Source organism: Vipera ursinii (genome assembly GCF_947247035.1).
Source record: "Vipera ursinii genome assembly, chromosome: 6".
In the NCBI taxonomy this organism is placed as follows: Eukaryota; Metazoa; Chordata; class Lepidosauria; order Squamata; family Viperidae; genus Vipera; species Vipera ursinii.
In genome coordinates this window covers 77,131,461-77,157,595 of record NC_139515.1, presented here as the reverse complement: position 1 = coordinate 77,157,595, position 26,135 = coordinate 77,131,461, and the positions used below count along the sequence as shown (strand labels likewise).

At 43.0% G+C, this 26,135-nt stretch overlaps 1 protein-coding gene across 7 annotated transcripts; it reads right to left on the bottom strand.

The window, feature by feature from the left end:
* Positions 1-1,489: 1,489 nt before the first annotated feature.
* Positions 1,490-24,966, bottom strand: BPGM (bisphosphoglycerate mutase). 7 transcript variants are annotated; one of them, XM_083365324.1, is made up of 4 exons: positions 24,868-24,966; positions 22,501-22,653; positions 15,405-16,051; positions 1,490-2,229 (listed from the first exon to the last, which is right to left on the bottom strand). In XM_083365324.1, exons 3-4 carry the CDS (start codon positions 16,003-16,005, stop codon positions 2,048-2,050), a joined length of 783 nt encoding a protein of 260 aa, XP_083221450.1. In that variant the 5' UTR covers positions 16,006-16,051; positions 22,501-22,653; positions 24,868-24,966; the 3' UTR covers positions 1,490-2,047. The 7 variants fall into 7 exon arrangements, 5 of the variants coding, with proteins under 5 accessions (XP_083221450.1, XP_083221452.1, XP_083221451.1 ...); XM_083365326.1 differs by lacking the exon at positions 22,501-22,653 and having other exon boundaries at positions 24,868-24,960; XM_083365325.1 differs by lacking the exon at positions 24,868-24,966 and having other exon boundaries at positions 22,501-22,656.
* Positions 24,967-26,135: the final 1,169 nt, after the last annotated feature.

Sequence of the window (26,135 nt, the reverse complement as noted above, 5' to 3'; positions counted from 1 at the left end):
TTAGAATTGACATCTACATATTTCATTCAGTTAAATATTTACCTTGCTGACTGCAAGATTGTTGTGAAATCAGCCTTCTTGTATGTAAAATAAACTCAGGCATTCACAGCCAGCGAGATATTGAATTCACATTTCTGCAAAAAAATTAAAGACTATTCAATACACAGCATGAACTCAAAAGTAGGATTGCTTCAGTCTTTCCCTCTCTTCACTATAAAGATAATATATGATTGCACTTTTTGGGGGGCAGAATAGAAGGAAGGAATAAAAGGAGATATGGCTGGACCAAGGCTGGAATAGGGGTGGTGTGTATCATCTTAGCACGCTTGAAATAAATTTGTTAGAATCCCAAGGAAGCAGGAAATCCAAAATAAATGAAGACACGAAAAAAACAGGTTAAAACATGTAACAGGAACTTACATTAGTTATTTTAGAGTGTGCTTGTGCATTGGGCTAGGTCAAATTTCATACTACTGTATTGCTCTGTCAGAGCAATTAAAATTGCATGTTAATTTTGTTTGTAATTCTGTGGTAGTCAGAATAATGAAGTGTACCATTTCTTATCTCATAAGATACTGTGCTGTACAAGCATTCATTTGCAGCAGACCAGCACCATCTTGTGGTCTGCCTGAATATTGTTTTTTTGTTTTGTTTGTTTTGTTTTGAATTTCTGATCTTGGTCAAAGTAATGGTAATTCTCTCTCTTATGTATTCTAAAGTTTACAAGAAAAGGGTTTACATTTTATTTATTTAATTTTAAATAATTGGCCTATCTCCCAAAGTGGAAAGTACAGGTCTCTATAATAGATAGCAGTACTTATATCATTGCCATTTTAAAATTGTCACTTGAATCACTAGAAAAGGCACCATAAGTTGTGAGTTTATTTCTCTCACACCCTGGGCTTAGAGTGGGGCACCAAGTGATATGCCCTGGAAGATAGGTGGTAACGTTGAGAATTTCCAGGCCATTTTCTCAGAAGAAGAGAGGCAGGGCCTCCAAATTGTGAGTGAATGCCTGAGATTTCCATTGATGCCAGTAGTCCTCGACTTACGAACAGAATTGAGACCTGAATTTTCCTTCGCTAAGCAAGGTGGTAGTTAAGTGAGTTGCGCTTGATTTTAGGTGCTTTTTAGCCACAGTTGTTCACTGGATCACTGCAATTGTTTAGTGAATCAAATGGCCGTTAGGCAAATCCAACTTCCCATTTGAACTTGCTTGTAGGAAGCCAGCTGGGAAGGTCTCAGAAGGTGACCTTATAACCCTGGGACACTGCAACCATAGTAAATACATGCCAGTTGCCAAGCACTCAGATTTTGATCACACAACTATGGGGAGATGCTGCAAGTTATTAAGTGTGAAGATCAGTCATGAAAGAGAATCTGAGAGTATAACTTCAACATTTCCCAAGCTTTCTAGAACACCACGGCCTTCTTTTTACATGGTCCTCTCCAACATGAAAAAAAAATAACTAGATTCAGGCAAAACGAATAAAAATAAGGGTTTTATTCAAAATTAGTTGAATATCAGCTATACAATAAAAGTGAGCCCTGACAAATAAGTCATCCAATGGAAGAGAGGCTGTCCAACGATTAAAAAAAATAAAAGTCCACGTTAAGACTGTGAGTGACCATCTTTGGGAAGGTTTACTGTTTTTGATCTTTAGTCCTTAATAATCCTCCCATATTAAATTAGATTTAACATTCTCCATTTTATCTTCATTTGTCACAATGGTACCTTGTCACCGATTTGCAGAAATCTGGTTCTTACACGGGGTTTTTCTCCTATGAAAAGTTGAGGTAAAGATACACAGAAACATTTTACTGTTCTAACTCAAGCGTAATCAAATCACTTTCCATCATGACTCATACCAAGATCTGATACCCAATCTCAAGAGATAAACTGCTAAAATCTAACAGCCCTTGTCTAACACTTGGTGAGAACCAAAAGCTAAGCAAGTAGGCATAAAACAATTCACAATCAGTGCCACATTTTGCTGCACATCATTAGAGCTAAGGCTAAAGCATTTGTAAGGTGGTGGTAAGGTCTTTATTTCTCAGCCATTGGTTTGGCCTTCCCTTGATCTTCCACTTTCTTGATGGCAGCTTGTATGGCTTCTTGGTCACCCAGAAATTGGTGCTGGCCAAGCGGTTGCAGATTTTCATCAAGTTCAAGGAGGACTGGCACGCCGGTGGGAAGAGTCACGTTGACTATAGCCTCATCAGAGATCCCTGCAGAGAAGAAGGAACAAATTTACTGTCACTATCTTACACTGGTTGTAGGTAAGCTTTAGCTCATGAAATATAATGCCAGGAAGGTCTTCGATTTGGTAAAAAAAAATTGCACTTTTCATTTTAAAATGTTTTAAATTAAACCACATGAATGTCTATGGAGACCCTCAGTCATCCGGATCATGGTTGTCCCAAAAGTGCTTCTTCAAAAGGCAACTGGACTTTGTTTTTCCTTGAAGATGTTTCACTTCTCATCCAAGAAGCTTCTTTGTTCTTCAGAACTATATAATGCCTGATCTCCAAATCCGTATAGCAAACATTTGGACATATAAAGAAAGTAAAAAAATAAACAAAGCCACCATGGATAATCTCTCACCTAACCAATGTGTTTCCTTCCTGGACCTAAGATTCATGCTGGACCCACCCAAGCTTCCAGTTTTCAAGAGACCCAACCAGATATTTCTAAGTCCAGAAAGCAAGGGACCATGTTGCCTTGGTATTCACCAACTTCCCAGATACATGTATACATGCATATATCCATAAACACAACAAAGCAACTAGCTGCTGTAACGAATACTCTACCTAAATTAAACCACCTTCCCTTAAAAGAAAATAAATCATACTTTATGTTGTTGAGTTCCCTGAATTATGGATGCGTAACACTCTGCATGGCCCTTCTCCAATCCTAGACAAATGCATCTGGTCTGGCATCTCTGGGGTTCTTCTTGTCCTTAATGCTTGCCTTTTTCTCTTTAAAGAAGGTTTCTCTGCCCAAACATTTCAGGACAGAATCAATGAAATAGTATGACTTTCAACAATGGTTCTACTATAAGAGTCAAAACGTTGTGAAAAGAGGGAAAAGAAAAGAGGGAGGGGGAAACTATGTTAATCTTCCTGTACCAACAAAAGCTACATACACGTTACAGCTGAAAGTTACAAACTTTGCCCCAAATGCTAACCGTTGTTTAGGAGACCCAGAACAGCTGAGAAACATCCCTCTTTATTTGACACGCCAAACAGGACAAACAGCAGGAAAAACAGCTGGCAGCTGAGTAGATGGGGAAAATTTCTCAGAGATGTATGCCTGGAGAATGAGTTTGTATTATCAGAGCGTGGAAGGCTGGTAAAATTCATTAATTTGTTCAAGCTAGTCCAACTTGAGAGCAAGATCCAGGGAAACTAGAGGGATGACTGCATGGAGGTTGAGCAAAGTACGTAGGAATTGAATAATAACAAAATAGATCAACCTTTTTAAATCCAAGACTAAAAACTTGCTTAGGCAGCCAGCTTACCCTGTAAAATTGACACTTTTGATGGAGTTATTTTTTTAAAGAGACTTAACTGCTCTCACTAAGCATCCAAAAGCTGGGGGGGGGATAACTAAATGAATGTGAAATTGCTCCTCTCTGTAGATATGCAACAATCTTAATTAAGATTGTTAAGGGCTCCCTGATCTCAACAATTTGGAAAGGGCCTATGACAATCATCTTCTGAACTGCTGCAAAGAAAACAACATACTAGCATCTATAAAGTCATCAGGAGCCTTTTTATTTTTTATTGATTTTATGATCGTAGTTTAGCCAACTTGCATCATATCACACACCAAACTCTGCATATGCCAAATGAATGTTTATCACTTTCACGACAAGAAACATATTTCTTTCCTGTTTATAAAAGTGACTTTTGTTGTTCTTGTTAGCTGCGAAGTTGTGTCCGACCCATCGCAACCCTATGGACAACGTTCCTCCAGGCCTTCCTGTCCTCTACCATCTTCTGGAGTCCATTTAAGCTCACGCCTACTGCTTCTGTGACTCCATCCAGCCACCTCATTCTCTGTCATCCCCTTCTTCTATTGCCCTCAATCTTTCCCAGCATGAGGCTCTTCTCCAGTGAGTCCTTCCTTCTCATTAGGTGGCCAAAGTATTTGAGTTTTAGCTTCAGGATCTGGCCTTCTAAAGAGCAGTCAGGGTTGATCTCCTCAAGGACTGACCGGTTTGATCACCTTGCAGTCCAAGAGACTCGCAGGAGTCTTCTCCAGCACCATAGTTCAAAGGCCTCAATTCTTTGGCGCTCAGCCTTTTTTATGGTCCAGCTTTCACTGCCATACATTGCAACTGGGAAGACCATAGCCTTGACTATACACACTTTTGTTGACAGGGTGATGTCTCTGCTTTAGATTTGCCATGGCTTTCCTCCCAAGGAGCAAGCGTCTTTTAATTTCTTGGCTACATTCCCCATCTGCGGTGATCTTGGAGCCCAGGAAAATAAAATCTGTCACTACCTCCATTTCTTCCCCATCTATTTGCCAGGAAGGATCGTCAGAACTGGCTCGGGAGTTCATGGCTTCCATGGCGGCCATGGACCTGTCGCAAATAATTTCTGGACCGACTCATGAGAGAGGCCACACCCCAGACTTGGTGTTCTTGTCTGGACGGTGGCGTGATGATATCGGTGGGGGCACAACTGTTACGCCCCTGTTATGGACCGATCACCACCTCCTGCGGCTAGACTTCCCCCTTGCCACCCCCCACCGTGGGTGCACGGTGCCAGTCAGATGGTACCGCCCTAGGCGCCTAATGGACCCTGATAAGTTCCAGGCAGCGCTTAGGGACACGCATGCACTCCCTGCTCACAGCTCGGCGGATGCCTTAGTGGAAGCCTGGGAAAAGGCAGCCACGGAGGCTCTGGACCGAGTTGTACCCTTGCGGCCTCTGACCCGGCGCAGATCCCAGCGAGCCCCATGGTTCACCGAGGAGCTCCGGGAGATGAAGCGTCGGAGACGGGGCCTAGAGAGTCGTTGGAGATCCAGCCGATCCGAATCCGACCGATTGCGACTAAGAATCCTCACCAGGTCTTATCTCGCTGCGATAAGGGTGGCAAAATCCAACTATTTTTCCACCCTCATCGCGTCCGCAGATAATCGCCCGGCTGCCTTGTTCAGGGTGACTCGCTCCCTATTAAACCAAGAGGTGAGGGAGGAACCCTTGCAGGGTCGAGCCGAGGAATTCGGTCAATATCTGCTGGATAAAATTGCTAGGATTCGAACTGGCCTGGACTCCAACTGGGCTGAGATGGAAGAACAAGACATGGACAGTCTTGTCGACGTCATCTGGGATGAATTTGATCCTGTAACTCCTAAGGAAGTGGACAGGATTATGAGAAGGTTGAGCTCCTCCACATGCTTACTGGACCCGTGCCCTTCCTGGCTGGCCTATGCAGCTCGAGAGGGGACACGTGGATGGTTCCTAGCGGTCATCTCTGCTTCTCTGAGTGAGGGTCACTTCCCCACCGCCTTGAAGGAGGCGGTGGTGAGACCTCTCCTCAAGAAGCCCACCTTGGACCCATCCTCTTTAAATAACTTTCGTCCAGTCTCCAATCTTCGCTTCCTTGCGAAGGTTGTTGAGAGCGTGGTGGCGCACCAACTTCCTCAGATCCTGGATGAAGCGGTTTATCTAGACCCGTACCAATCGGGTTTCAGGCCGGGCTACAGCACGGAGACGGCATTGGTCGCTCTGATGAATGATCTCTGGAGAGCCCGGGACAGGGGCTATTCCTCTGTCCTAGTCTTATTAGACCTCTCGGCGGCTTTTGATACCATCGACCATGGTATCTTGCTGCGACGCCTCAGGGGACTGGGAGTGGGAGGCACGGTTCTGCGTTGGTTCTCCTCCGTTCTCCAGGGTCGCTCGCAGTCGGTGCTGACAGGGGGACAGAGGTCGACCCCGAGGCCTCTCGCTTGCGGAGTCCCTCAGGGGTCGGTCCTCTCGCCTCTCCTGTTCAACATCTACATGAAACCGCTGGGTGAGATCATTCGCAGTTTTGGAGTAGGGTTCCATCAGTATGCTGATGACACCCAGCTTTTTATCTCAACTCCAAACAATATCAGTGATGCCCTAGACGTGATGTCCCGCTGCCTGAAAGCGGTCCGGGAATGGATGGGGAGGAACAGGCTTCAACTGAACCCGGACAAGACTGAATGGCTGTACGTTCCGGCAAACCAGGATATTCAGAATGTCCCATTGCTTAACATCGGGGACATGTTACTACCCCCTGTTGATAGGGCCCGCAACCTGGGTGTCCTCCTAGACTCGCAGCTCTCCCTAGAAGACCACATAGGAGCTGTGACCAAGGGGGCCTTCTCCCGGGTTCGACTAGTTCGCCAACTACGGCCTTATCTAGACCTGGATTCCTTACGTACAGTCACCCATGCCCTTGTGACCTCTCGCCTAGACTATTGTAACGCTCTCTACATGGGGCTGCCCTTGAGATCCACTCGGAAGCTTCAGCTGGTGCAAAGTGCGGCGGCACGGACACTCTTGGGAGCCTCCCGATACTCCCATATCACACCTCTCCTCCGTGCGCTGCACTGGCTTCCGGTTGCCTTCCGAGTGAAGTTCAAGGTGCTAACAATGACATACAAAGCCCTACATGGCATGGGTCCGGACTACCTACGGGAGCACCTTCTGCCGATGTCAGCACCCCACCGTCCTGTGCGCTCCCACAGAGAGGGCCTCCTCAGGGTGCCACCGCTCAAGGAATGTCGGCTGGTGGCCCCCAGGGGGAGGGCATTCTCAGTGGGTGCGCCGGCCCTCTGGAACAGTTTACCAACCGAAATCCGGATGGCCCCCGACCTCCGTACCTTCCGTCGCGACTTAAAAACTTTCCTGTTCCAGCAGTCCGGCCTGGCATGATAGCGTTAATTGGGGTCCCAGTTTGTTTTCACTATTGTTTTTATTACTTTTTATTGTTCATCTGTATACCTTCCTTCCTCTGTACACCGCCCCGAGTCCCTCGGGAGAAGGGCGGTTTATAAAAACTAATAAATAAATAAATAAATAAATAAATAAATAAATTGAGAGGGCTGGATGCCATGATCTTGGTAAAAGTGACTTTACTAGGTAGCCAAATAATCATAATAATCATCATCATCATCATCAACAGAGCAGCTTTCCCCCAACCAGGATTCCTAGAGTAGCTACTGCTAGGAATTCTGGGAAATGTAGTCTGCACATTTAGAGGACACTCAGCATGGGAAAAACTGCATTATAGACCCCTGAATATAGAAAAGTACATAATGATAAGTGGCCACTGGTCAATCAGGAAAAGTAGGACAGCCACCATTGTGCAAAGCAAACTAAAAGGGCATTACAAATTATTCCTGTTGCAATAGGATGCAGGAACACTTCCTTAGTGAGTCATATTTGTACTTTCACTTAGAAGAGGGAGTTACAGCTATATCTTTATTTTCCCAAAGTAACACAATCTTTAAAAAAAATCACAGGAGTTTTACATAGGAAATGTTCTTCAACTTGATATGGATCCAGACGTGTCCCAATTACAGCCACATCAAGTCCATCCAGCATATTCAAGAGATATTAGAGATATCAGCCTAAATGTTGGAGGTGTGGTTGTGATGATGCAACGTATTATCATATATGGTGGACTTGCAAAAAAGTTAAAGCTTTTTGGATTAAAATTTGGTGGAATATGCAGAAAATATTTAAGAAAAAGAAGGTTTTCTCCACAGTTGTTTCTGTTGGGTATTATTACAGATTGTACTGTTATAGAAACTAAATTGATGTTGAATTTAATAACGGCAGCAAGACTTTTGGTATCTCAATATTGGAAGGAGGAGGACCTGCCTACGATAGAAGAGTGGACTTTAAAAGTTTCAAACCTGGCAGAAATGGCAAAAATCTCAGCATGTTTGAAAGAACAATCGCAACAGAGATAAATTTTGGAATGGAGAAGATGGATCGATTATATTCAGAATAAATATGGGACTAAAAAGTTTCATTTAGCATATGAATAAGTATTAGTATTATAAGATGTATTATTATTTAGTTATTATTATTTATTTAGTTATGTTTAAGGGGAGTTAAAGTGCGATAGAATTTAAAGTGGTTTTTTTTAGTTAGCATATTTTAGCTTAAGTTTGTAAAGGTTAATACCCTGTATTCAGCTTTGGGAAGTCGGGGGGGGGGGGAAGTGGGGGGGAGGGGGAGGGAGGGAGTTTATGTTTTTAAAATGTATTTTAAAACTTTTCAATACAAAAAGAGATATTACTTCTGTTATAGGCTAACATATCTGGGAAACATTCATTTACACAAGTGTTTTTTTCAGATTTGTTTAAGAAATAGTGGGAGTTTTCAAGATATGAAAGGGATTGGAAGATGGGTGATTTAGAACTGTTCTTATCTCCATGAGTGATCACCAGGGATCTGGTGAACTGTTGGTGCAAACCATAAATGTCAACTAAAGTCAGTGTCCAATTACTTCAAATACTTGTAACATTAACTAGTTGACCTTTCTACATCCATCTACATTACAAAAAAAGACATTGAGACCTTGGAAAAGTGCAGAGAACAGCAACTAAGATGATTAAAGGCCTGGAGATTAAAACGTATGAAGAACAGGTTGCAGAATTTGGGTTTGGCTAGTCTAGAGAAAAGAAGGACTAGCCATGACATGATAGCACTATTCTAGTATTTGAGAGGCTGCCACAAAGATGAGGGAGTCAACTTATTTTCCAAAGCACCAGAGGGCAGGACAAGAAACTAATCAAGGAGAGAAGCAACCAAGAATTAAGGGGAAACTTCCTAACAGTGAGGACAATTAACCAGTGGAACAGCTATGCTGGGAGTTGGAAGTCCAAAGGACTTAAAGTCGCCAAGGTTGGAGATCCCTGCTCTATGGAACGCAAGCAATCAAGCCAAAGAAAAGTCATGAATGGACCCAAGCAGAAAGTTATGCAAAACCCTTTGAGATCATAGCAGGGATATAGGGTAGGGCTAGAAAGCAGTCTTTTGATTAGGACAATGTATAAATAATAATTAAATATAATACGATATTTTAGACACAGCTACAGTATATTTCCTGTATCAAAAGCCATAAGGCACATTTAGAAGGTGTTTGGAAGAGACTATAATTTTATATTTTTCATTTGAAATTGCACTCCGGAACCATCCCTGTTTCAAAATAGTGGGTCAACCTTATTGGCACAGGAAATCAAGGGCAAATAGTAAGTATTAATAGTTTAGATCAGCAAGAAGCGGTATTTATTTTAAAGCAACAAAAAAAACCTTTTTTTTTTTCTAGAATGCCTCCGTTTTCCGTGGGAATTCATCTGCTTCCAGCAGAATTTGGCTGGCAGCATTACCAGATGGGATTTTATTTCTCTTTTCAAAACACTGTCACCCAAGGCAGGAGACATTAATTAAAAAGGGAGAAAAGGGTCTGCCTTTGGACACAGAGCAACTGGAGTGGCAGGAAAAGGGATTGAAAATAGAATTCCAGGCCAGAACAAAGAGGCAAGTTATCAAGCAGTAATTATGTCCTGTGTGGGCCTATGTGCTCTTCCTATCCTGGCAGTCTTGACCAAATACAGGTAGCCCTCAACTTACGACCACAACTGAGCCCAAAATTTATGTTGCCAAGTGAGACATTTGTTAAGTGAGTTTTGCCACTGTTGTTAAGTGAATCACTACAGCTGTTAAATTAGTAACACGGTTAAGTGAATCTGGTGGCTTCCCCATTGACTTTGTTTGTCAGCAGGTGTTCTGTTCCAGCCTACGACCGGCCCTGTTTGAATGTCAGGGACAACCCCTTTTTATACTCAACAGGCTGGAAAAACCCAACCAAATTTATTGACAAAGAAATCAAAAGTTCAAACAAGAGTTAAACGAAGAGTTAAACCAAAGGTTCAAACAAGAATTAAACAGGAATAACAGACCAGGACTCTAGCAGAAGATCTTCAAATGGTTGCCTTCAGCAACCAGCACCTCCCACACCTTCCCCTTTTATCAGCAGTCCCAAGGCGTGGCTTCTCATTGCCTTCTCCTCCTCTCACCGAGTTGTCTCATTGCCTTTCTCTGTTCTACTCTGCTGGATTGCCTCCTGCTCCTAGCGTCCCTGAATAGATCCAGCTGTGAATCATCTACGTCCAATAACAGTCCTGCAGTGCATCAGAGCCTCCCTCTGACACCAAAGGCTCTCCAAACCCCTCCTCCTCCTCCTCTTCAGAATCATCAGACTCAGCTGCCGGTATCACAGGCTGACGCTTAATCACAACAGCAGGTCCCAAAAGGGGATCACATGTCCCCAGAATACTGCAACCGTCATAAATATGAGTCAGTTGCCAAGCATCTGAATTTTGATCACATGACCACGGGGATGCCGCAACCGTCATTAAGTGCAAAAAATGGCCACCAGTTTTTTTCAATACCATGGTAACTTTGAAGTCATTAAACAAACTGCTCAAAGGTATATACTATAAGGTATACTATTACCTTATAATAGTAATGGATAGAAGACAACCAGATCTAGATTGAGATTCTCAGCAGTTCTTCAATTCAATGTTTTAAGGAGCTTATTAAGGAGTTTATTCACACTTCCCTTTTAGTTCATTAAACCCACATTTAATTTGAAGAAGCAGAACAAGAACTGGCACATAGACAATATGCAGGCAACCTGTTTCTAAGCAACAGGTTCCTTCGCTTCTATCTAAGCAACGCAACAGCCACAAGAGCACCATAATCCAGGATTGAGACACCTTATGAAGGTAAGGATTATGAATTTATGGAGGGCTTTGAGCATAAAAGACCTGACCTAAATGTGGCAAAGGGCCTCATGTAATTCTTAATCAAACTTCACCTTTACAGCATTCCAAAGACCTGCATGGAGGATTAAGACATGCTTGTATAATTAGAATTTGACAGGTTGGTCCAATATTGGGAAACAGCACATTTAAGTAAGCTTCACTGAAGAAATCATTTTACAATTACAACACGACAGTTATTGTTCTACTTTTCAGAAAGGGAGAAAAAAAATCTCATCTAAACTAAAAAATGCTACTAGCTAGAGGTAGGAATGATGAATAAAAGTTGTCTCCAGGGATGACCTGAATCAAATAAAAGCATGTGACAAAACTAGCATTTATTTGCTGGTAAATGAATGCTAGAATCTGGCTTACTCCATTTCCAAGATGCATAGCAACCATTCAACGTTACAATGGAATATAAAAAGATACTTACCGTATATACTTGAGTATAAGCTGAATTTTTCAGCCCACTTTTTGGGCTGAAAAATTCCACTTCGGCTTATACTCCAGTCAACAAAAAAACTTACCGAGGACTTGTGCGCGGCCGAGGCTTTGGTGCTTCCGGGATCGCGCGCACCTCTCCCAAGCCACCGCCATCCGGAGACCTGCCGAAGTTTGGGGAGGTTTGGGGAGGTGCGCGCGCACCTCCCCAAACCTCACCAAACGTCGGCAGGTCTCCGGACCTCCGCGCCTTGCCTGCCTGCTTCTTTCCGCAGCGGAAAGAAGCAGGCAGGCAGGCCGCGGAGGAACGGAGACCTGCCGACGTTTGGGGAGGTTTGGGCGCCTCCCCAAACCTCCCCAAACCTCGGCAGGTCTCCGTTCCTCCGCGCAGACCTGCCGACGTTTGGGGAGGTTTGGGCGCCTCCCCAAATGTCGGCAGGTCTCCGTTCCTCCTGCCGACCTTTGGGGAGGTTTGGGCGCCTCCCCAAACCTCCCCAAACCTCGGCAGGTATCCGTTCCTCCTGCCGACCTTTGGGGAGGTTTGGGCGCCTCCCCAAACCTCGGCAGGTCTCCGTTCCTCCGCGCAGACCTGCCGACCTTTGGGGAGGTTTGGGCGCCTCCCCAAACCTCGGTAGGTCTCCGTTCCTCCTGCCGAACTTTGGGGAGGTTTGGGCGTCTCCCCAAACCTCCCCAAACCTCGGCAGGTCTCCGTTCCTCCTGCCGACTTTTGGGGAGGTTTGGGCGCCTCCCCAAACCTCCCCAAAGGTCGGCAGGAGGAACGGAGACCTGCCGAGGTTTGGGGAGGTTTGGGGAGGCGCCCAAACCTCCCCAAAGGTCGGCAGGAGGAACGGAGACCTGCCGAGGTTTGGGGAGGTTTGGGGAGGCGCCCAAACCTCCCCAAAGGTCGGCAGGTCTGCGCGGAGGAACGGAGACCTGCCGAGGTTTGGGGAGGCGCCCAAACCTCCCCAAAGGTCGGCAGGAGGAACGGAGACCTGCCGAGGTTTGGGGAGGTTTGGGGAGGCGCCCAAACCTCCCCAAAGGTCGGCAGGTCTGCGCGGAGGAACGGAGACCTGCCGAGGTTTGGGGAGGCGCCCAAACCTCCCCAAAGGTCGGCAGGAGGAACGGAGACCTGCCGAGGTTTGGGGAGGCGCCCAAACCTCCCCAAAGGTCGGCAGGTCTGCGCGGAGGAACGGAGACCTGCCGAGGTTTGGGGAGGTTTGGGGAGGCGCCCAAACCTCCCCAAAGGTCGGCAGGAGGAACGGAGACCTGCCGAGGTTTGGGGAGGTTTGGGGAGGCGCCCAAACCTCCCCAAAGGTCGGCATGAGGAACGGAGACCTGCCGAGGTTTGGGGAGGTTTGGGGAGGCGCCCAAACCTCCCCAAAGGTCGGCAGGAGGAACGGAGACCTGCCGAGGTTTGGGGAGGTTTGGGGAGGCGCCCAAACCTCCCCAAACATCGGCAGGTCTGCGCGGAGGAACGGAGACCTGCCGAGGTTTGGGGAGGTTTGGGGAGGCGCCCAAACCTCCCCAAAGGTCGGCAGGAGGAACGGAGACCTGCCGAGGTTTGGGGAGGTTTGGGGAGGCGCCCAAACCTCCCCAAAGGTCGGCATGAGGAACGGAGACCTGCCGAGGTTTGGGGAGGTTTGGGGAGGCGCCCAAACCTCCCCAAAGGTCGGCAGGAGGAACGGAGACCTGCCGAGGTTTGGGGAGGTTTGGGGAGGTGCGCGCGCACCTCCCCAAACCTCCCCAAACTTCGGCAGGTCTCCGGACGGCGGCGGCTTGGGAGAGGTGCGCGCGATCCTGGAAGCACCGAAGCCTCGGCCGCGCGCAAGTCCTCGGTAAGCTCCGGGCGGTCACTTGCTTCGCGTCTCCTGAGGGAAGGGGGGGCGACTGGAGCGGGCGTGTTTCCTCGCCTGCTGGGCGCCGCGATTTGCCCGGGGAACGCGCGGGCCCCGAATGGCAGCGTGGAGCGAGGAAGCGGACAGCCAGGGCTTCCCCGAGAGCCGCGGCCACACAGGGTATTCCTGTGTATTCAGGCTTGCAAAATGGCGGATCGAGCCTCTGCTGGCGGCAGAGGCTTGCAGAATGGCGGATCGGCTTATACTCGAGTCAATAACTTTTTCCAGTTTTTGGGGGTGAAATTGGGGGTCTCGGCTTATACTCGAGTTGGCTTATACTCAAGTATATACGGTAACACAACACAAAACCAAAGTTCCAACAGCTGCCCATCTCAACAGTCACATGACTGCACTTTGGGTGCATTTATAGCTGTTTGCAGCATCCCATGCTCATATGACACTCTCTCTCCCTCTCTCTCTTTCTCCATTTCTTTTGCCAGAATCCGGCATTTACTTCCAGGTTCCAGCAAAAACACCCATTGTGAGCAATTGGTTCACTTAATACCTGTGGCATTCGCTTAATGACTGCTGCACAAAATGTGGTAAAATCAGGTCAATCAGCCAATGACATGCTTAATGACCAGCATGATTTACCTCTATAATTTTGGACTCAATTATCGTCATAAGTCAAGGATTACCTGTACCTGCTTGATGATCAACCTAATTAATGACTCCTTGTGACTCCTTCTTTGTGAGTTTTATTCTTAGTGAAGGCCAAGAGATTAAATTTAGAGAAGCAATGAAAGGATGGTGATAAACTTTCCTAAATATGTATTCCTTCCACACAAGTCCAAAGCAGCCAACAGGTGCAGTGGGGCACCCATCCAGATGCTTTGGATCTGAATGCTACACACCTCTAAAGTCAGGCTTTAAATAGGCAACAAGAATGAAATCCTTTATACTTTACAGCAGTGGTTCTTAATCTGGGAGTGATTTGGGCATATCCCTGGTAGGCAATGGAGCTATTTGTAATTGCTTGTTTGTGAGTTAAGAATCCAGTTTGGGACTTCCACTGCAGAGATGCTTCTGTAAAATAACAGAGGTTCAGACTTTTCTTCTTTTGTTGAGGTAATGACATTATTCAAGGCCACGAAAAGGAGGAATTGGGCCAATCAATTTAAAGAACCACTGCTTAAGGAATTGGCCCAAAGCTACTAAGACGAAAAGCAGTAAAAGTGAAAACTAGGTTGGTGATAACAGATATGCACATTTTTTAGCAGGTCTTGCCCATCGGAACTTTTGTATCTTTCTAAGCATGCCATAAGTATGTATTACCAATGCTACCCATGGCATGATTCTTTGCTATCCCCATCTCAAATGGCATACAAGAGGAATAGACCAGCTGGTCTCTTCCATGTATTTTTAACTACAATTTCACCAACTTTGGCAACAGGTTGGTTGGGCAAGTTGCTTAGAGCTGACATTTGACCATTATAAAATACTCTTTACAAAAAAAATAAATCCTGCCCAAGATTAGAGTATCCTGGTGGAGAGAGAAAAAACAAGGATTAGATTATCTGAAGGTGAGGTGTGAACATCGATTAGATTCAGATGTGTTGTTTGATTTTGGATTAGCATATCTGAATGCAACCCACTGCACTTTGTAAATCATGGTTCAACTCTTTAACTTATATATAAACCAAGACACCATGACTTGATGAGTGAAATAAACCATGGCTTGAACCATACAGACCCAGTCCTTCTCTTAAAGCCTAATTGGAACAATTGTCACCAAGGCAAAAACTACAAACTATATTGCTAAATATTTATATTGGTATCTGAAGGTGTAACTGTTCCATAGACAACACTTTTGAAAGTGCTACAGATAAATTGAAAGTTGATTCCTGACTCTCATCTCCACAAATCCTGGCTGGCTCAGTAATTCTGGGAGTTGAAATCCATGAGTCATAAAAGATCCAAGGTTGCCTACCCCTGCATTAGGCCAATATAACATCAATATAAGCAAGGTCTTCTGGCATTACAGAGATCCATATCAAAAAAAAAATCCTACTGTATTGAAGAGGCCTCACTAAAGCCCGAGACACAAAGTCTACAAATAATGCGATCTCTACTCTACTATGAATCTCCCTAAGCCCAGAAAACTCCAACTGAAAGTATATACAACCCACCTTGGCTACAAATATCCCAAGAAAATCTTAAATATACATTTTTAAAACAATCATGTTTAACAGTTCTGGGGGGGAAAACACCTTAGCAGTATCAGCACCCTCAAAATGTACCTTCCAGATGCTTCAGAAGAGCCCTCGTGCTGTTCCCATGGGCAGAAATTAACACAGTCTTCCCTCTCTTGACCTCTGGTGCTATCCTTTCGTTCCAGTATGGAAGGAGTCTATCCAATACTTCTTTTAAACTCTCAGCCTTAGGAAGCTTCTCCATTGGGACATCACAGTACTGATACCTGCGATCGTTATATATTTCATGATAGTAAGGGTGGACCTCAGCGATGGGAGGTGGGGTGACGTCGTAGCTCCTTCTCCATCTTTTCACTTGCTCCTCGCCATGATTCAAAGCCATCTCTGTCCTGTTGAGGCCAATCAGCGCCCCATAATGTCGTTCGTTCAGCCTCCAGGAAGATTCAGTGGGGACCCACTCCTGCCCCATCTCCTCAAGCACAAGCCACGCAGTCTGAATAGAACGGCTAAGGATGGAGGTAAACACAAGGTCAAACTCAAAACCAAGCATTTTGAGGTGCCGCCCACAGGTCTGAGCTTCCTTCACCCCATCGGCACTCAGTTTCTGGTCCACCCAGCTACAGAATCGATTCTCCTTGTTCCAAGCTCCTTCACCGTGTCTCAACAAGATTAGTCTGTACTTGGCCATCGTAAGTGGAGCTCTCTTGAATCTGCTGGTTCTACTGAGAAGTCATCTATATGGAAATAAAAGAAATAAATCAAATGCTTTCAATCTCTAGCAATCGATATCATAAATTCTTGTCTAGAATTTCTGGAGGCCACCATGAGTAGCCCAAGGTAAATTGTTACTGTGATTGATCTTCCCACTGCAAACAAAAGGTTCTTTGAGGAGAGGATTCCTTGGGCTCTGGAGCTCATTTTATAGTCCAACCAAGGTAACCGCAAGACCTAAGGAGGTTAGCCCATGACACATGTGAACTGGATGGGAACTTGCCTACCATCCAGAATCTTGGGCCAGTTCCTAGGGCAGATGTGCAGCAAGTACTCACCGACAAGTTGAATAAGTATTCTTGGACAACAGAAGTCTTGAAAAGTATTAATTGGAGTCATGGAAAAAATCACTAGGCAGAAAATGCTGCCCTAAAAAGGTGCCTTTTAATACCTTGCTCCAAGATTCTGCTCCTGGAAGGAAAACCAGGACTAAGCCTGAATGAAATGACAGCAGCCTTTACTCTCCTTACGACAGCACGTGTGGTTTAGAGGACAATTTTGCTTCCAGTTCCAAGCACCCAATCTATGGCCAATCTTTAGCATTCTTTGTGGACCAGCCATCTCAATAATAGTGGCTTGAATTTGGCTCAATTCAGAAAACCATAGTTAAGAACAACTACAGTCTGCCTGGGATCTAACCATAATTTTAATGGTGATCTACAGAAATCTGAAGATAAAATTTTCAATTTCTTTTTTGCAGTTTCACAGGGAAAGACAAGGAAAGGGGAGAAGGGACTGATACTGTCTTATTTTTGTAAACCGTGGTTTTCCATTACGTGAAACAAATGGGAAAAGTTAATTGAATAGGATCTCCTCCACAAGAGCACCAAGAGTTCTGAGTTTCTTCTCCGGAAAAGTTCAGTGTGTGCTTTTTCTATCAGCTTATTTTTCCCAACCTAGGCGATAATGGGGTCCTCTTCCATTTAGAGCAGGGGTGGGGAACTACGGCCCCATGCTGGTTCAGGAATTCTGGGAGTTGAAGTCCACAAGTCATAAAAGAGCCATATTTCCCCACCCCTGGTTTAGAGAATAAGTTTCTCTTTTCACTGATGTTTAATTATGCTCAAACCACACTCTACCGCTTCTGCCAGCTGTAAGTATCTTAACAGAGTAATCGGTTTTTGATGGATATTTTGTTTGTTAACATCTTAACACTGCACGGATGGTGTACACTGGAGTATCGATTAGTGAATTGCAAACACTATGTATGTATGGAAGGGTTAGTGTTTGCAATTCACTAATCGATACTCGGTCGCTCTCAGTATGTGGCAATAGGATGGTGAAGGAGGAGTGGAAGTAGCAGAGATAAGAACAAGCACCTCCAGACTTAAGTTATTTGCTTTGGGGCATTTGATGGTTCCAATAATGTTCTTTGTATTTAAAGAATGGCTGCGCTGGCAGACAAAAACAACCAAAATTTTGGAGAAATCACATTTACCGGAACAAGAGAACTCAGCTGGTTCTACCTAACCATTCCTACTGGCAAAGGTCATCAAAAAAAAACAAAACCTGAAAGCCTAGAACAGGAGTGTCCAACCTCGGCAACGTCAAGACCTATGGACGTCAACTCCCAGAATTCTCCAGCCAGCTATGAATTCTGGGAGTTGAACTCCACAAAATAGCCAAGGTTGGACGCTCATGGCTTAGAATATCATTCTAATTGATTTTCAAGACTGGATGCTCCCAAATAAGCTAGGATGGATCAACCAAGAATTATCCCTGAGAGATAAGAGCCAGATCAATTCAGGACACATCAACATTCACTTTGGGGTTAGTTGGCCATTCATACTAGATGGAGGACGCAAGTGAAAACAAGTGGCAGAGGCTACCAAATACATTTTACTTACAGTTAACTAGGATATTACGGAGCTTAATACAGTTTGCTCTCTTTATAAAACAAAGTAAGTCACTCAATCATTTATAATTATGTTATAGTCAATAACTTTAATTTTGAAGATAGTTGTAAAGTCCCTATTTATTCACATTGTACTCTGCTTTTTAACCCTTTTCTTTGGGTTACTTTTTTTCTTAAAATACTTAATAAAAGCCTATTTGGCGAGATGGGCAGCATATAAGTTTAATAAATCAATGAAAAATATTTTTAAAAGATGACACAATAGAACTGAACGAGGTATTTTCTATCCCATGTACTACTATCCAATTTCTTCCCAAGTATTGATGAAAATCAAACCATTTGATCTTTTAATACCCATTAACCACACCCTGTGATTTTATCTTGATGACCCGTCAATTAACAAGAATACATTGAGGGAATGTATTGATCAAACTTACTCAACTCTTCCACAAAATGCTGTTGATCCTGATTTAAATAATTCAAATAATTTTCACACCTTTTTCACAAGGCTTTGGAAAATAAGACATCTTGCATTATTTTGAAACTTTCTGTTTCAACGACATTGACATTTTAAGCTGTTTGACTATTGCATGCAATTTATTGTACTCATGCTACATCGAGGTACTAGAATTCTAAGTACTACTTAAAGTAACACTGTACTTGAGGTAGTCCTCAATTCATTTAGCAAACGTTCAAAGTTGCAACAGCACAGGGAAAAAATGTTTACAATCAGTCTTTGTACTTAAGACTGTTGGATCATATGGTCAAAATTCAGCTGGGTGACCTTTTATTTATAGCCTGCCCTTATTATTTTTGCAAATAACTCAAGATGGCGAAAATATCCAAAACACCTTCTTCCTTCTATTTTCCCAACAACCTGTGAGGTGAGTTGGACTGAGAATGACTAACAAGGTCACTCAGTTGATTTTCATGACTGAGGCGGGATTTGAACTCACAATCTGTTGTGCCTGGTGCCTTAGCACTAGACCAAACTGGTTCTCTCATATTATCAGCGCCAGTGCCTCTCGCCAACTTAAGGTGAACCCAATGGATAAGACAGAAAATCAAGATAAGTGGCTAAACAAGTCACTTATCAAAGCACCCTCTCTCTGTTTTTGCAGAAACATACTTAGAGAGGCGCAAGATGGTTGGCAAGTTCCAACAAGTAGTCCTTATGAACGTAATGGAACCTCCCTGTTATTGACAGAAATCAGGCCAGTTGTAAATCAGGCCATCCACACGACAGACTCAATTTTATGGCCATTTTGCAATAGTCATTAAGCAAACCCATTGTTCGCTATGGGACATTTTTACCAAAAACTGGAAATAAACACCAGGTTTTGTCATAAACCACAGCCACATGATTGCAGGTCACTGCAAACAATCATAAATGCAGGCCGGATATTGAACACCCAAAATGTTGTCACCCAACTGCAGAGGAGTGCAAGGCCATCGGAACCAGATCATAAGTATCTCTGGGGATGATCCACTGTAACTGCAAACAGTTGCTAAACTTGGGGTAGTAAGTTCAGGATTACCTGCATTCACTTTCTAAAGCAGGAGAGGCGCATTTGCCATGTCAGACATTAAAGCAAGTAGGAAATAGCTGACACAATGATGCTGTTACCAAATTGGGTAATGAAATATCTGCAAACAAATAACCAAGCTCAGAGAACACCAAGGGCCCCACAAGTCAACCCTCAGCTACAAATATTTCTTCCAGTGGTACAAGATTTTAACACGCCTCCAGAACACCTGAGTCACATAAGAAGATTCAGCTCCGACATACAGCTGACATGAAGCAACTGCATTTGTGTGAAATCTTTTCAGGAAAACTGGGTATCGGCTTTAAAACTTTAATTATTTTTTACTATTTAACTCTCAATAAATATGTTTTGATTATCTTATGTGTATGTATGTATGTATACACACACACACAGAGTATATCTATATTTATCTAGATTCTAGAGAAAGAGAGAAAGAGAAAGAGAGAGAAATACATACATTATGTAATTGAATTACAGGCCTCATGACTGGAGTATCTATTGTACAATTACTTTAATATAAGCTAAAGTTTTTTCTTAATATAGTCTAAAGTTAAATACATTTTATGCTTATAATAGTGGCATCCTAAACTGTAACACTGATAGAATCTTTTTCTTTATATTCAATACTCTTCAGTTATCCAACTAATAGAACCTCAATAACCTTGTACTATAGAAATATAATTGTATTGAAACAATATAATGTATTCTAAAATACATTACAACATAATAAAGGGAACAAACTAAAATAAAATTGCATGGTAAACAAACAACCCTTTGAACATAAAGGTTCCAAATTCCAAAATAATCCATTAGGGAGACCATAAATACCATTTTCAGAATAAAGCAGAGGAGCTATGGCAATTTGGCAGGAAAAAATTCTGGTACTTGAAAGATTAAGTAATTATACAAGGAGGAGTGTGTTCCTGTTAACTACCCTCAAAATGTATGTTTTGAAAACCAATCTCTTGATAGAGCCAAAAATCACACCAAACAGAGATCTTCAACCAGTGCCAAAGGCTTATCTGGTTACAAATAGATTTGTGATGAGAACTGATTATCTGAACAACCCAGCCTGGACTTCTTCATGTCTATCTTCTCAAAAAAAACACAGCAATCACACAGAAAAGAAGGCAGAATGGTTTTTCCACTCTCAACTATGGGTGGCTTGTTTTGAAGCAGACACATTAATCTTTGCAATAAGTATTATAAGAAGTACAGTTGTTAATCACTAGACTTAAACCTACGACTGTCACTGGCTACCATAATATCTGTATCAAGGTGTTTAAATAATGCTGAAAGGTTAAAGAAACCAAGAACCAAAAGTTGCTGAAAACAATGAATAGAAAGAAATTATGTACAGGTAGTCCTTGACTTATAACTACAACTGGGCCCAAAATTTCTGTTCCTAAGTGAGACATTTGTTAAGGGAGGTTTGCCCCATTTTACTTCTTGCCATAGTTAAGTAAATCACTGCAGTTGTTAACTTAGTAACACGATTGTTAAGTGAACCTGGCTTCCTCATTGACTTTGTTCATCAGAAGGTTGTAAAAGATGATCACATGACCCCAGGATCCTGCCATCATCATAAATACGAGAATCCATTGTCAAATGTCCGAATTTTAATCACATGACCATGGGGATGTCACAACAATCATAAGTGTGAAAAACAGTCATAGGTCACTTTTTCAATCCCGTTGTAATTTCGAAGGGTCACTAAATGAACTGTTGTAAGTCAAGGACTACCTGTAATTGAGGGACGAAGAGCAAAATCCATTATTAAAAGAGATCCGAAATTTAAAGGAAATCATAAGTGAATACAGAGGAGAATCTAAAGCAAATGAAAAATGTATGAATGTGAATGCCACCAAACCAATGGATTAGCACAATTGCTCAGTAATTATTACAGTTGTGTACTGCTTTGTATTTAAAGGCCAAATGATGTTTTGGAAAGTATGGGGGTATAAATTTAGCCCCTCTCTACAAATCTTTCATGTAGCCATACTATCCCAGGATTTGTGCAGATCACAGCTATGAAACAATCATAGGGAAAAACAGTGCTTTGCAAACATATGCATATAGCATAACCAGACATAAATAGTTCAAGATTCAGCATTTATAAAAACCTCAGTCAAAAAAATACTGTGTGGTCTGAACGACGTTTGTGTGTTTGTATGTATATAAGCTAAAGCATTTGTGAATATGTGATCATCTTGTGAATTTAAGGGGTGGGAGCATTTTGTCTGTCTGAAATGTTTAATAAAGAATAAATGTCATTTTAGTTTTAGAAGGTAATAAAAACCTTCAGTATTCTTTCAATGATGATTCTACAGATGGAATATGCACTGGAAAAGTATAAGCTGATTAGAAGAAATGGCTTTGTCTCAAAAGGCTGATACAGAGGACACTTAGTGTAAGACCAGAAAGATCTGGTGACAGTGACTCATAACTCCTATCAATAAAGACCTAAGTTGTTATGCTATCAGTGATACCCACTGGAAAGATATTTTGCACTGAAAAATCTCTTTAAGAGTTATCTGACCTTCCTTTGATCAAATATAGACACCTTTCTTCTCTTAATGTTATTTTCAGTACAATGCTATTGACAGCTTTATTTCATTTCACAAAACCACTTGCTTTGAACTGGAAAAAACACTCCAACCTCCACAAGATACAATGGTGAAAAACATAGCTATATATCTTATTATTTGACCTAATCAGCAGTTTTGAGTTTGTCAACCATGGTTTGTTGACATGCAATAAATCACAATTAAGGAAACTCCCAAGTGTAGTAAAATGGCGCCTAGTGCAAAGTCAAACTCCGTGGCTTAAATAGGATGTGCCTCTCCCTCCATCCTAATCACTGAACTCTAAAGGCTTTGACAATCAAGGCTTTTCAAAATGTTTTAAACTACAATTCCCATTTGCCAGTCAGAGTAGCCAAAAATTTTGGGACACAGTAATGAAATTTGAAGCCCACACGGCACTATAGCTTCCAAACTCTCATACTTACATTTTTAAAAAGATCGTTTCCAACCATTTGACCAGGATGGTATAAGCTTTCTTGCTTTGAGTAGCGGGGGTTGGAGTAGAAGACCTTCAAGGTCCCTTCCAGCCCTATGAATCTATGTTCCTTTTGCGACAAAGGCAAGTAGAGCTGCTACTCCTACTGAAACATTTATGGAAAGTACAGAAAAGACAATTCAAAGAGTTTTTATCCATACTGACATTGCTAACAAAGCAATTTTAAGTTTCCTGTGGAGAACATGGTTAGGTTTTCCCCCTAACTACATGCATATTTGGGGTGGGACTAAGAGACATTCCTGACTTATCATCTTACTTTTGAGATGTATACAGTACTTTCATCTTTGTTCTAGCCAGACACTTGAAGCCAGACATGATTTAAAACTTGTCCAAACTACACTACTGAAAAATACAGAGTATCTGCCTTCCCACTGCATACAAGTAGTCTTTGACTTACAACCACAATTGGGGCCAGAATTTCCATTCATAGACAGGTGTGTTGTGCCCGATTTTATAACCCTTTTTCTCTTGGTTCTTAAGCAAATCCCTGCAGTTGTTAAATGAATCATGCCATCATTAAGTGAATCCGGCATCCCCCTTGGACTCTGCTTGGTGGAAGCCAGTTGGGAAAGTCACAAAGGGTGATCATATGGCCCTAGGACAGGGGTCCCCAACCCCCGGTCCATGGACCAGTACCGGGCAACGGCATGCCAGCAACCGGTCTGCACAAACAAGCAAAGCCCCATCCATGGCATGCAGGCAGCACACAAAACCATGCACTCTCCAGTCCGCAGAAAAACCTTTCTTGGGGACCTCTGCCCTAGGACACTGCAACTAATGTAAATATATGCTGATGGCCAAGTGCCCAAATTTTGATTATGTGACTACGGGGTTACTGTGATGGTCGTAAGTGGGGGGATTTGTTGTAAGTCACATTTTTCAGTGCCACTATAATTTTGTACAATCACTAAACAAATGGTTTTAAGTTGACTACCTGTATTGCCCAAACAAAATGTATTCAAAAAGCAATTATTATTTCAACACTCTTCCTTGCAGATATGTATTAATGCTGTGCTTTGAATTTTGCATAAATATACTTATGTGTAGAACATCCAATTGAACTCAGTAATATTCATGCATTATGCTACTGTAACTGCTAGTATACTTACCCATGGGCCAGCAAGGAATTCTTGATTTATACAGACCACTAAATCACAAACTAAATTGATTGACTTTGCACAATATTAAGTCAAAACTAAATATATATTATGGTTTCAAAGGCATTCCCAATCTGGCATTCTCCAAATAGATTGTATTTTTAACATCCCCCAGAATTAAAGAACGCATCAGTGGAGAGCAAGTTGGGAAAACCTGGCACAGCATGGCATATAAACCAGGAGTTTTCATATAATCTAACCAGTATGCCTTCCTTCATTTAAACATAAAACTCCTACATCTGAGAAGCAAACTTAGGACACATTCACATGCTACAGAAAAGTATTTTTAATTGGTATGCTACGTGGCTGTTTGACCAGCGCAATCAAGACTAGCAAACCCTTTGTTATTTTAATATAATTATTCATTCCACACTGAACAGGTGCAAACATCTAGCCAACTCAAAAGCTAAACAGGGTAAGATATGGCTAGTCACTGGATGAGGACCACCGGAAAAACCACTTGCCTCGAGCTTATATATACTGCCCCACAATATATAAAACAAATTTAATATCAAGCTTGGGATGAAGGCAAAAAATGACCGATTTAAAAGCAGGAAAGGAGGGGTAGTTGGTAGCTTTAAGGTCCCAGTAGATGGCTACAGAAATGGCACAGGTATCTCTAATGCGGTAGGTAGATTATGTCCAAGAATTCTCAGCCATGACCACAGTAAGATCTAACCGCTCTAAGTTGCTTTTTTAAGGCTTCTCCTAATTCCAATGCAGTGTGTGTGTGTGTATGGGGAAACCCCTGCGTTTGTGACTTTTTAAAATAGCCGAACCAAAATTAGAATGACATACACACACCAAATCCTCCCCAGGGCACCCAGGTTGAGCCTTCCTCTTGCCTAGCTCTAGGGACACCCACTGCTAGCTGGGTAAAGGGATTCCTCCTATCCGACTATTCTGCACGCAATTCTCAGAGGTCTAATTCCGGGGAGCCCTTTTTTTCCCCGGAGCCCTAAAAAAAACCCAGCAAAACGAACAGCCGAACAGCAGAACCCATTGGACTAAAAATAAAGATGCGCTTCAAAGCAAAGCTATGGATGCAATTCTCTCTCCCTGCTGCGGCTTAAATAAAACATGCATGCAAAAAAGAAACATTTTTTTTAAGGGGAGAGGGGGAAAAAAGCATTATTCACCTTTACACAGCACAGCTCGGTCTGCAAAAAAAAAAATCCAGCAACCACCACAAACATAACACACACAGCTGCAAAGGCTGCGGCTAATCTTTCCTAGCAGCTTCAAGCAGAGTGCTAAAGAAGGGGAAGAGTTAGTAACGCCTCCCGGATTCGCCCTCTGATTGAAGGAGCGAGCCATCACTCATGGGAACACCGCGGCCCTGCCTCTAATGGGGAAGCGCATAACAAGGATGAAGGGGCGGGAATAGATGACCTCATAACTCAAACGCTCTCCGGCAAGCTCTGTTGGAAGGACGGTGCTGATTGGCGGATGTGAAAACTGCGGCAGCGTGGTGCGGTAAAGCCAGTAAATGGATCATGCCGGGACAAAGAGTTTTAAGCTTTGTGGCTAAAGGGATCCAAAAGGCTTATTTATTGCATGTTTCTCCAACGTTTCAACATTTGAGAAGCTGGAAATAAGGTTAAAACAACTTAACAGACTCAGCCAGGCAAGATCAGGTGCGATTGGTCCTTGGATGGGAGACCACATCGAAATCACAAAATTATAGTCTTAAGGCAGGGGTCTTCAAACTTGGCCCTTTTATGACTTGTGGGCTTCAACTCCCAAAATTCCTCAGCCAGGCAGGCTGGCTGAGGAATTCTGAGAGTTGAAGCCCACAAGTTATAAAAGGGCCAAGTTTGAAGACCCCCTGGACTAAGAGCTCAAAAAAAAAACAAACAAAAAGATGCCCATAGAAAGCAATGCAAGCAATTTCCTTAATGTGGCAAGAAAACTACATAAACAAATCCATGATATCAAGAATCAAAGTTGACACTAGAGCAGGGGTCGGCAACCTCGGCTCTTTTATGACTCGTGGCTCAGGAATTCTGGGAGTTGAAGTCCATAAGTCATAAAAGAGCCGAGGTTGCCGACCCCTGCACTAGAGGGACTCGTGTTATAGGTCTGAGTTAAACAGAAGAGGCATTACATGGGTCAGTGTCCTTGCAAAGTCAAATTTTTGGTAGTTGTATAGTGGCTAAATCTGACAATATTGGAAAAGTAAACTTTCTCATTTGGTATCTGTTACAAAATTAGCAATAGGATGGGATTGTAAAAGACTGTAGTGGATAACTGGAAGCCTAGTGTTATGCATGCTTGCAAGGATAGAAGCCTCAAAAGAGTTTAATAAGGTTTCAAATTTTTGCTTGGCAGAAGTTTGCAAAAGAGGATCACATGACCCTGGGACACTGCAACCGTCATAAATGTGAGTCAGTTTTCAAGCATCTGA

What these genes read in the sequence shown, in the direction of transcription:
- BPGM (XM_083365324.1), bottom strand. Translation starts at nt 16,005, where the DNA reads ATGGCCAAGTACAGACTAATCTTGTTGAGACACGGTGAAGGAGCTTGG. An exon ending in TCTTCTGAAGCATCTGGAAG is followed by an intron (nt 2,230 to 15,404) that starts GTACATTTTGAG and finishes TCTTCTCTGCAG; the next exon opens with GGATCTCTGATGAGGCTATA.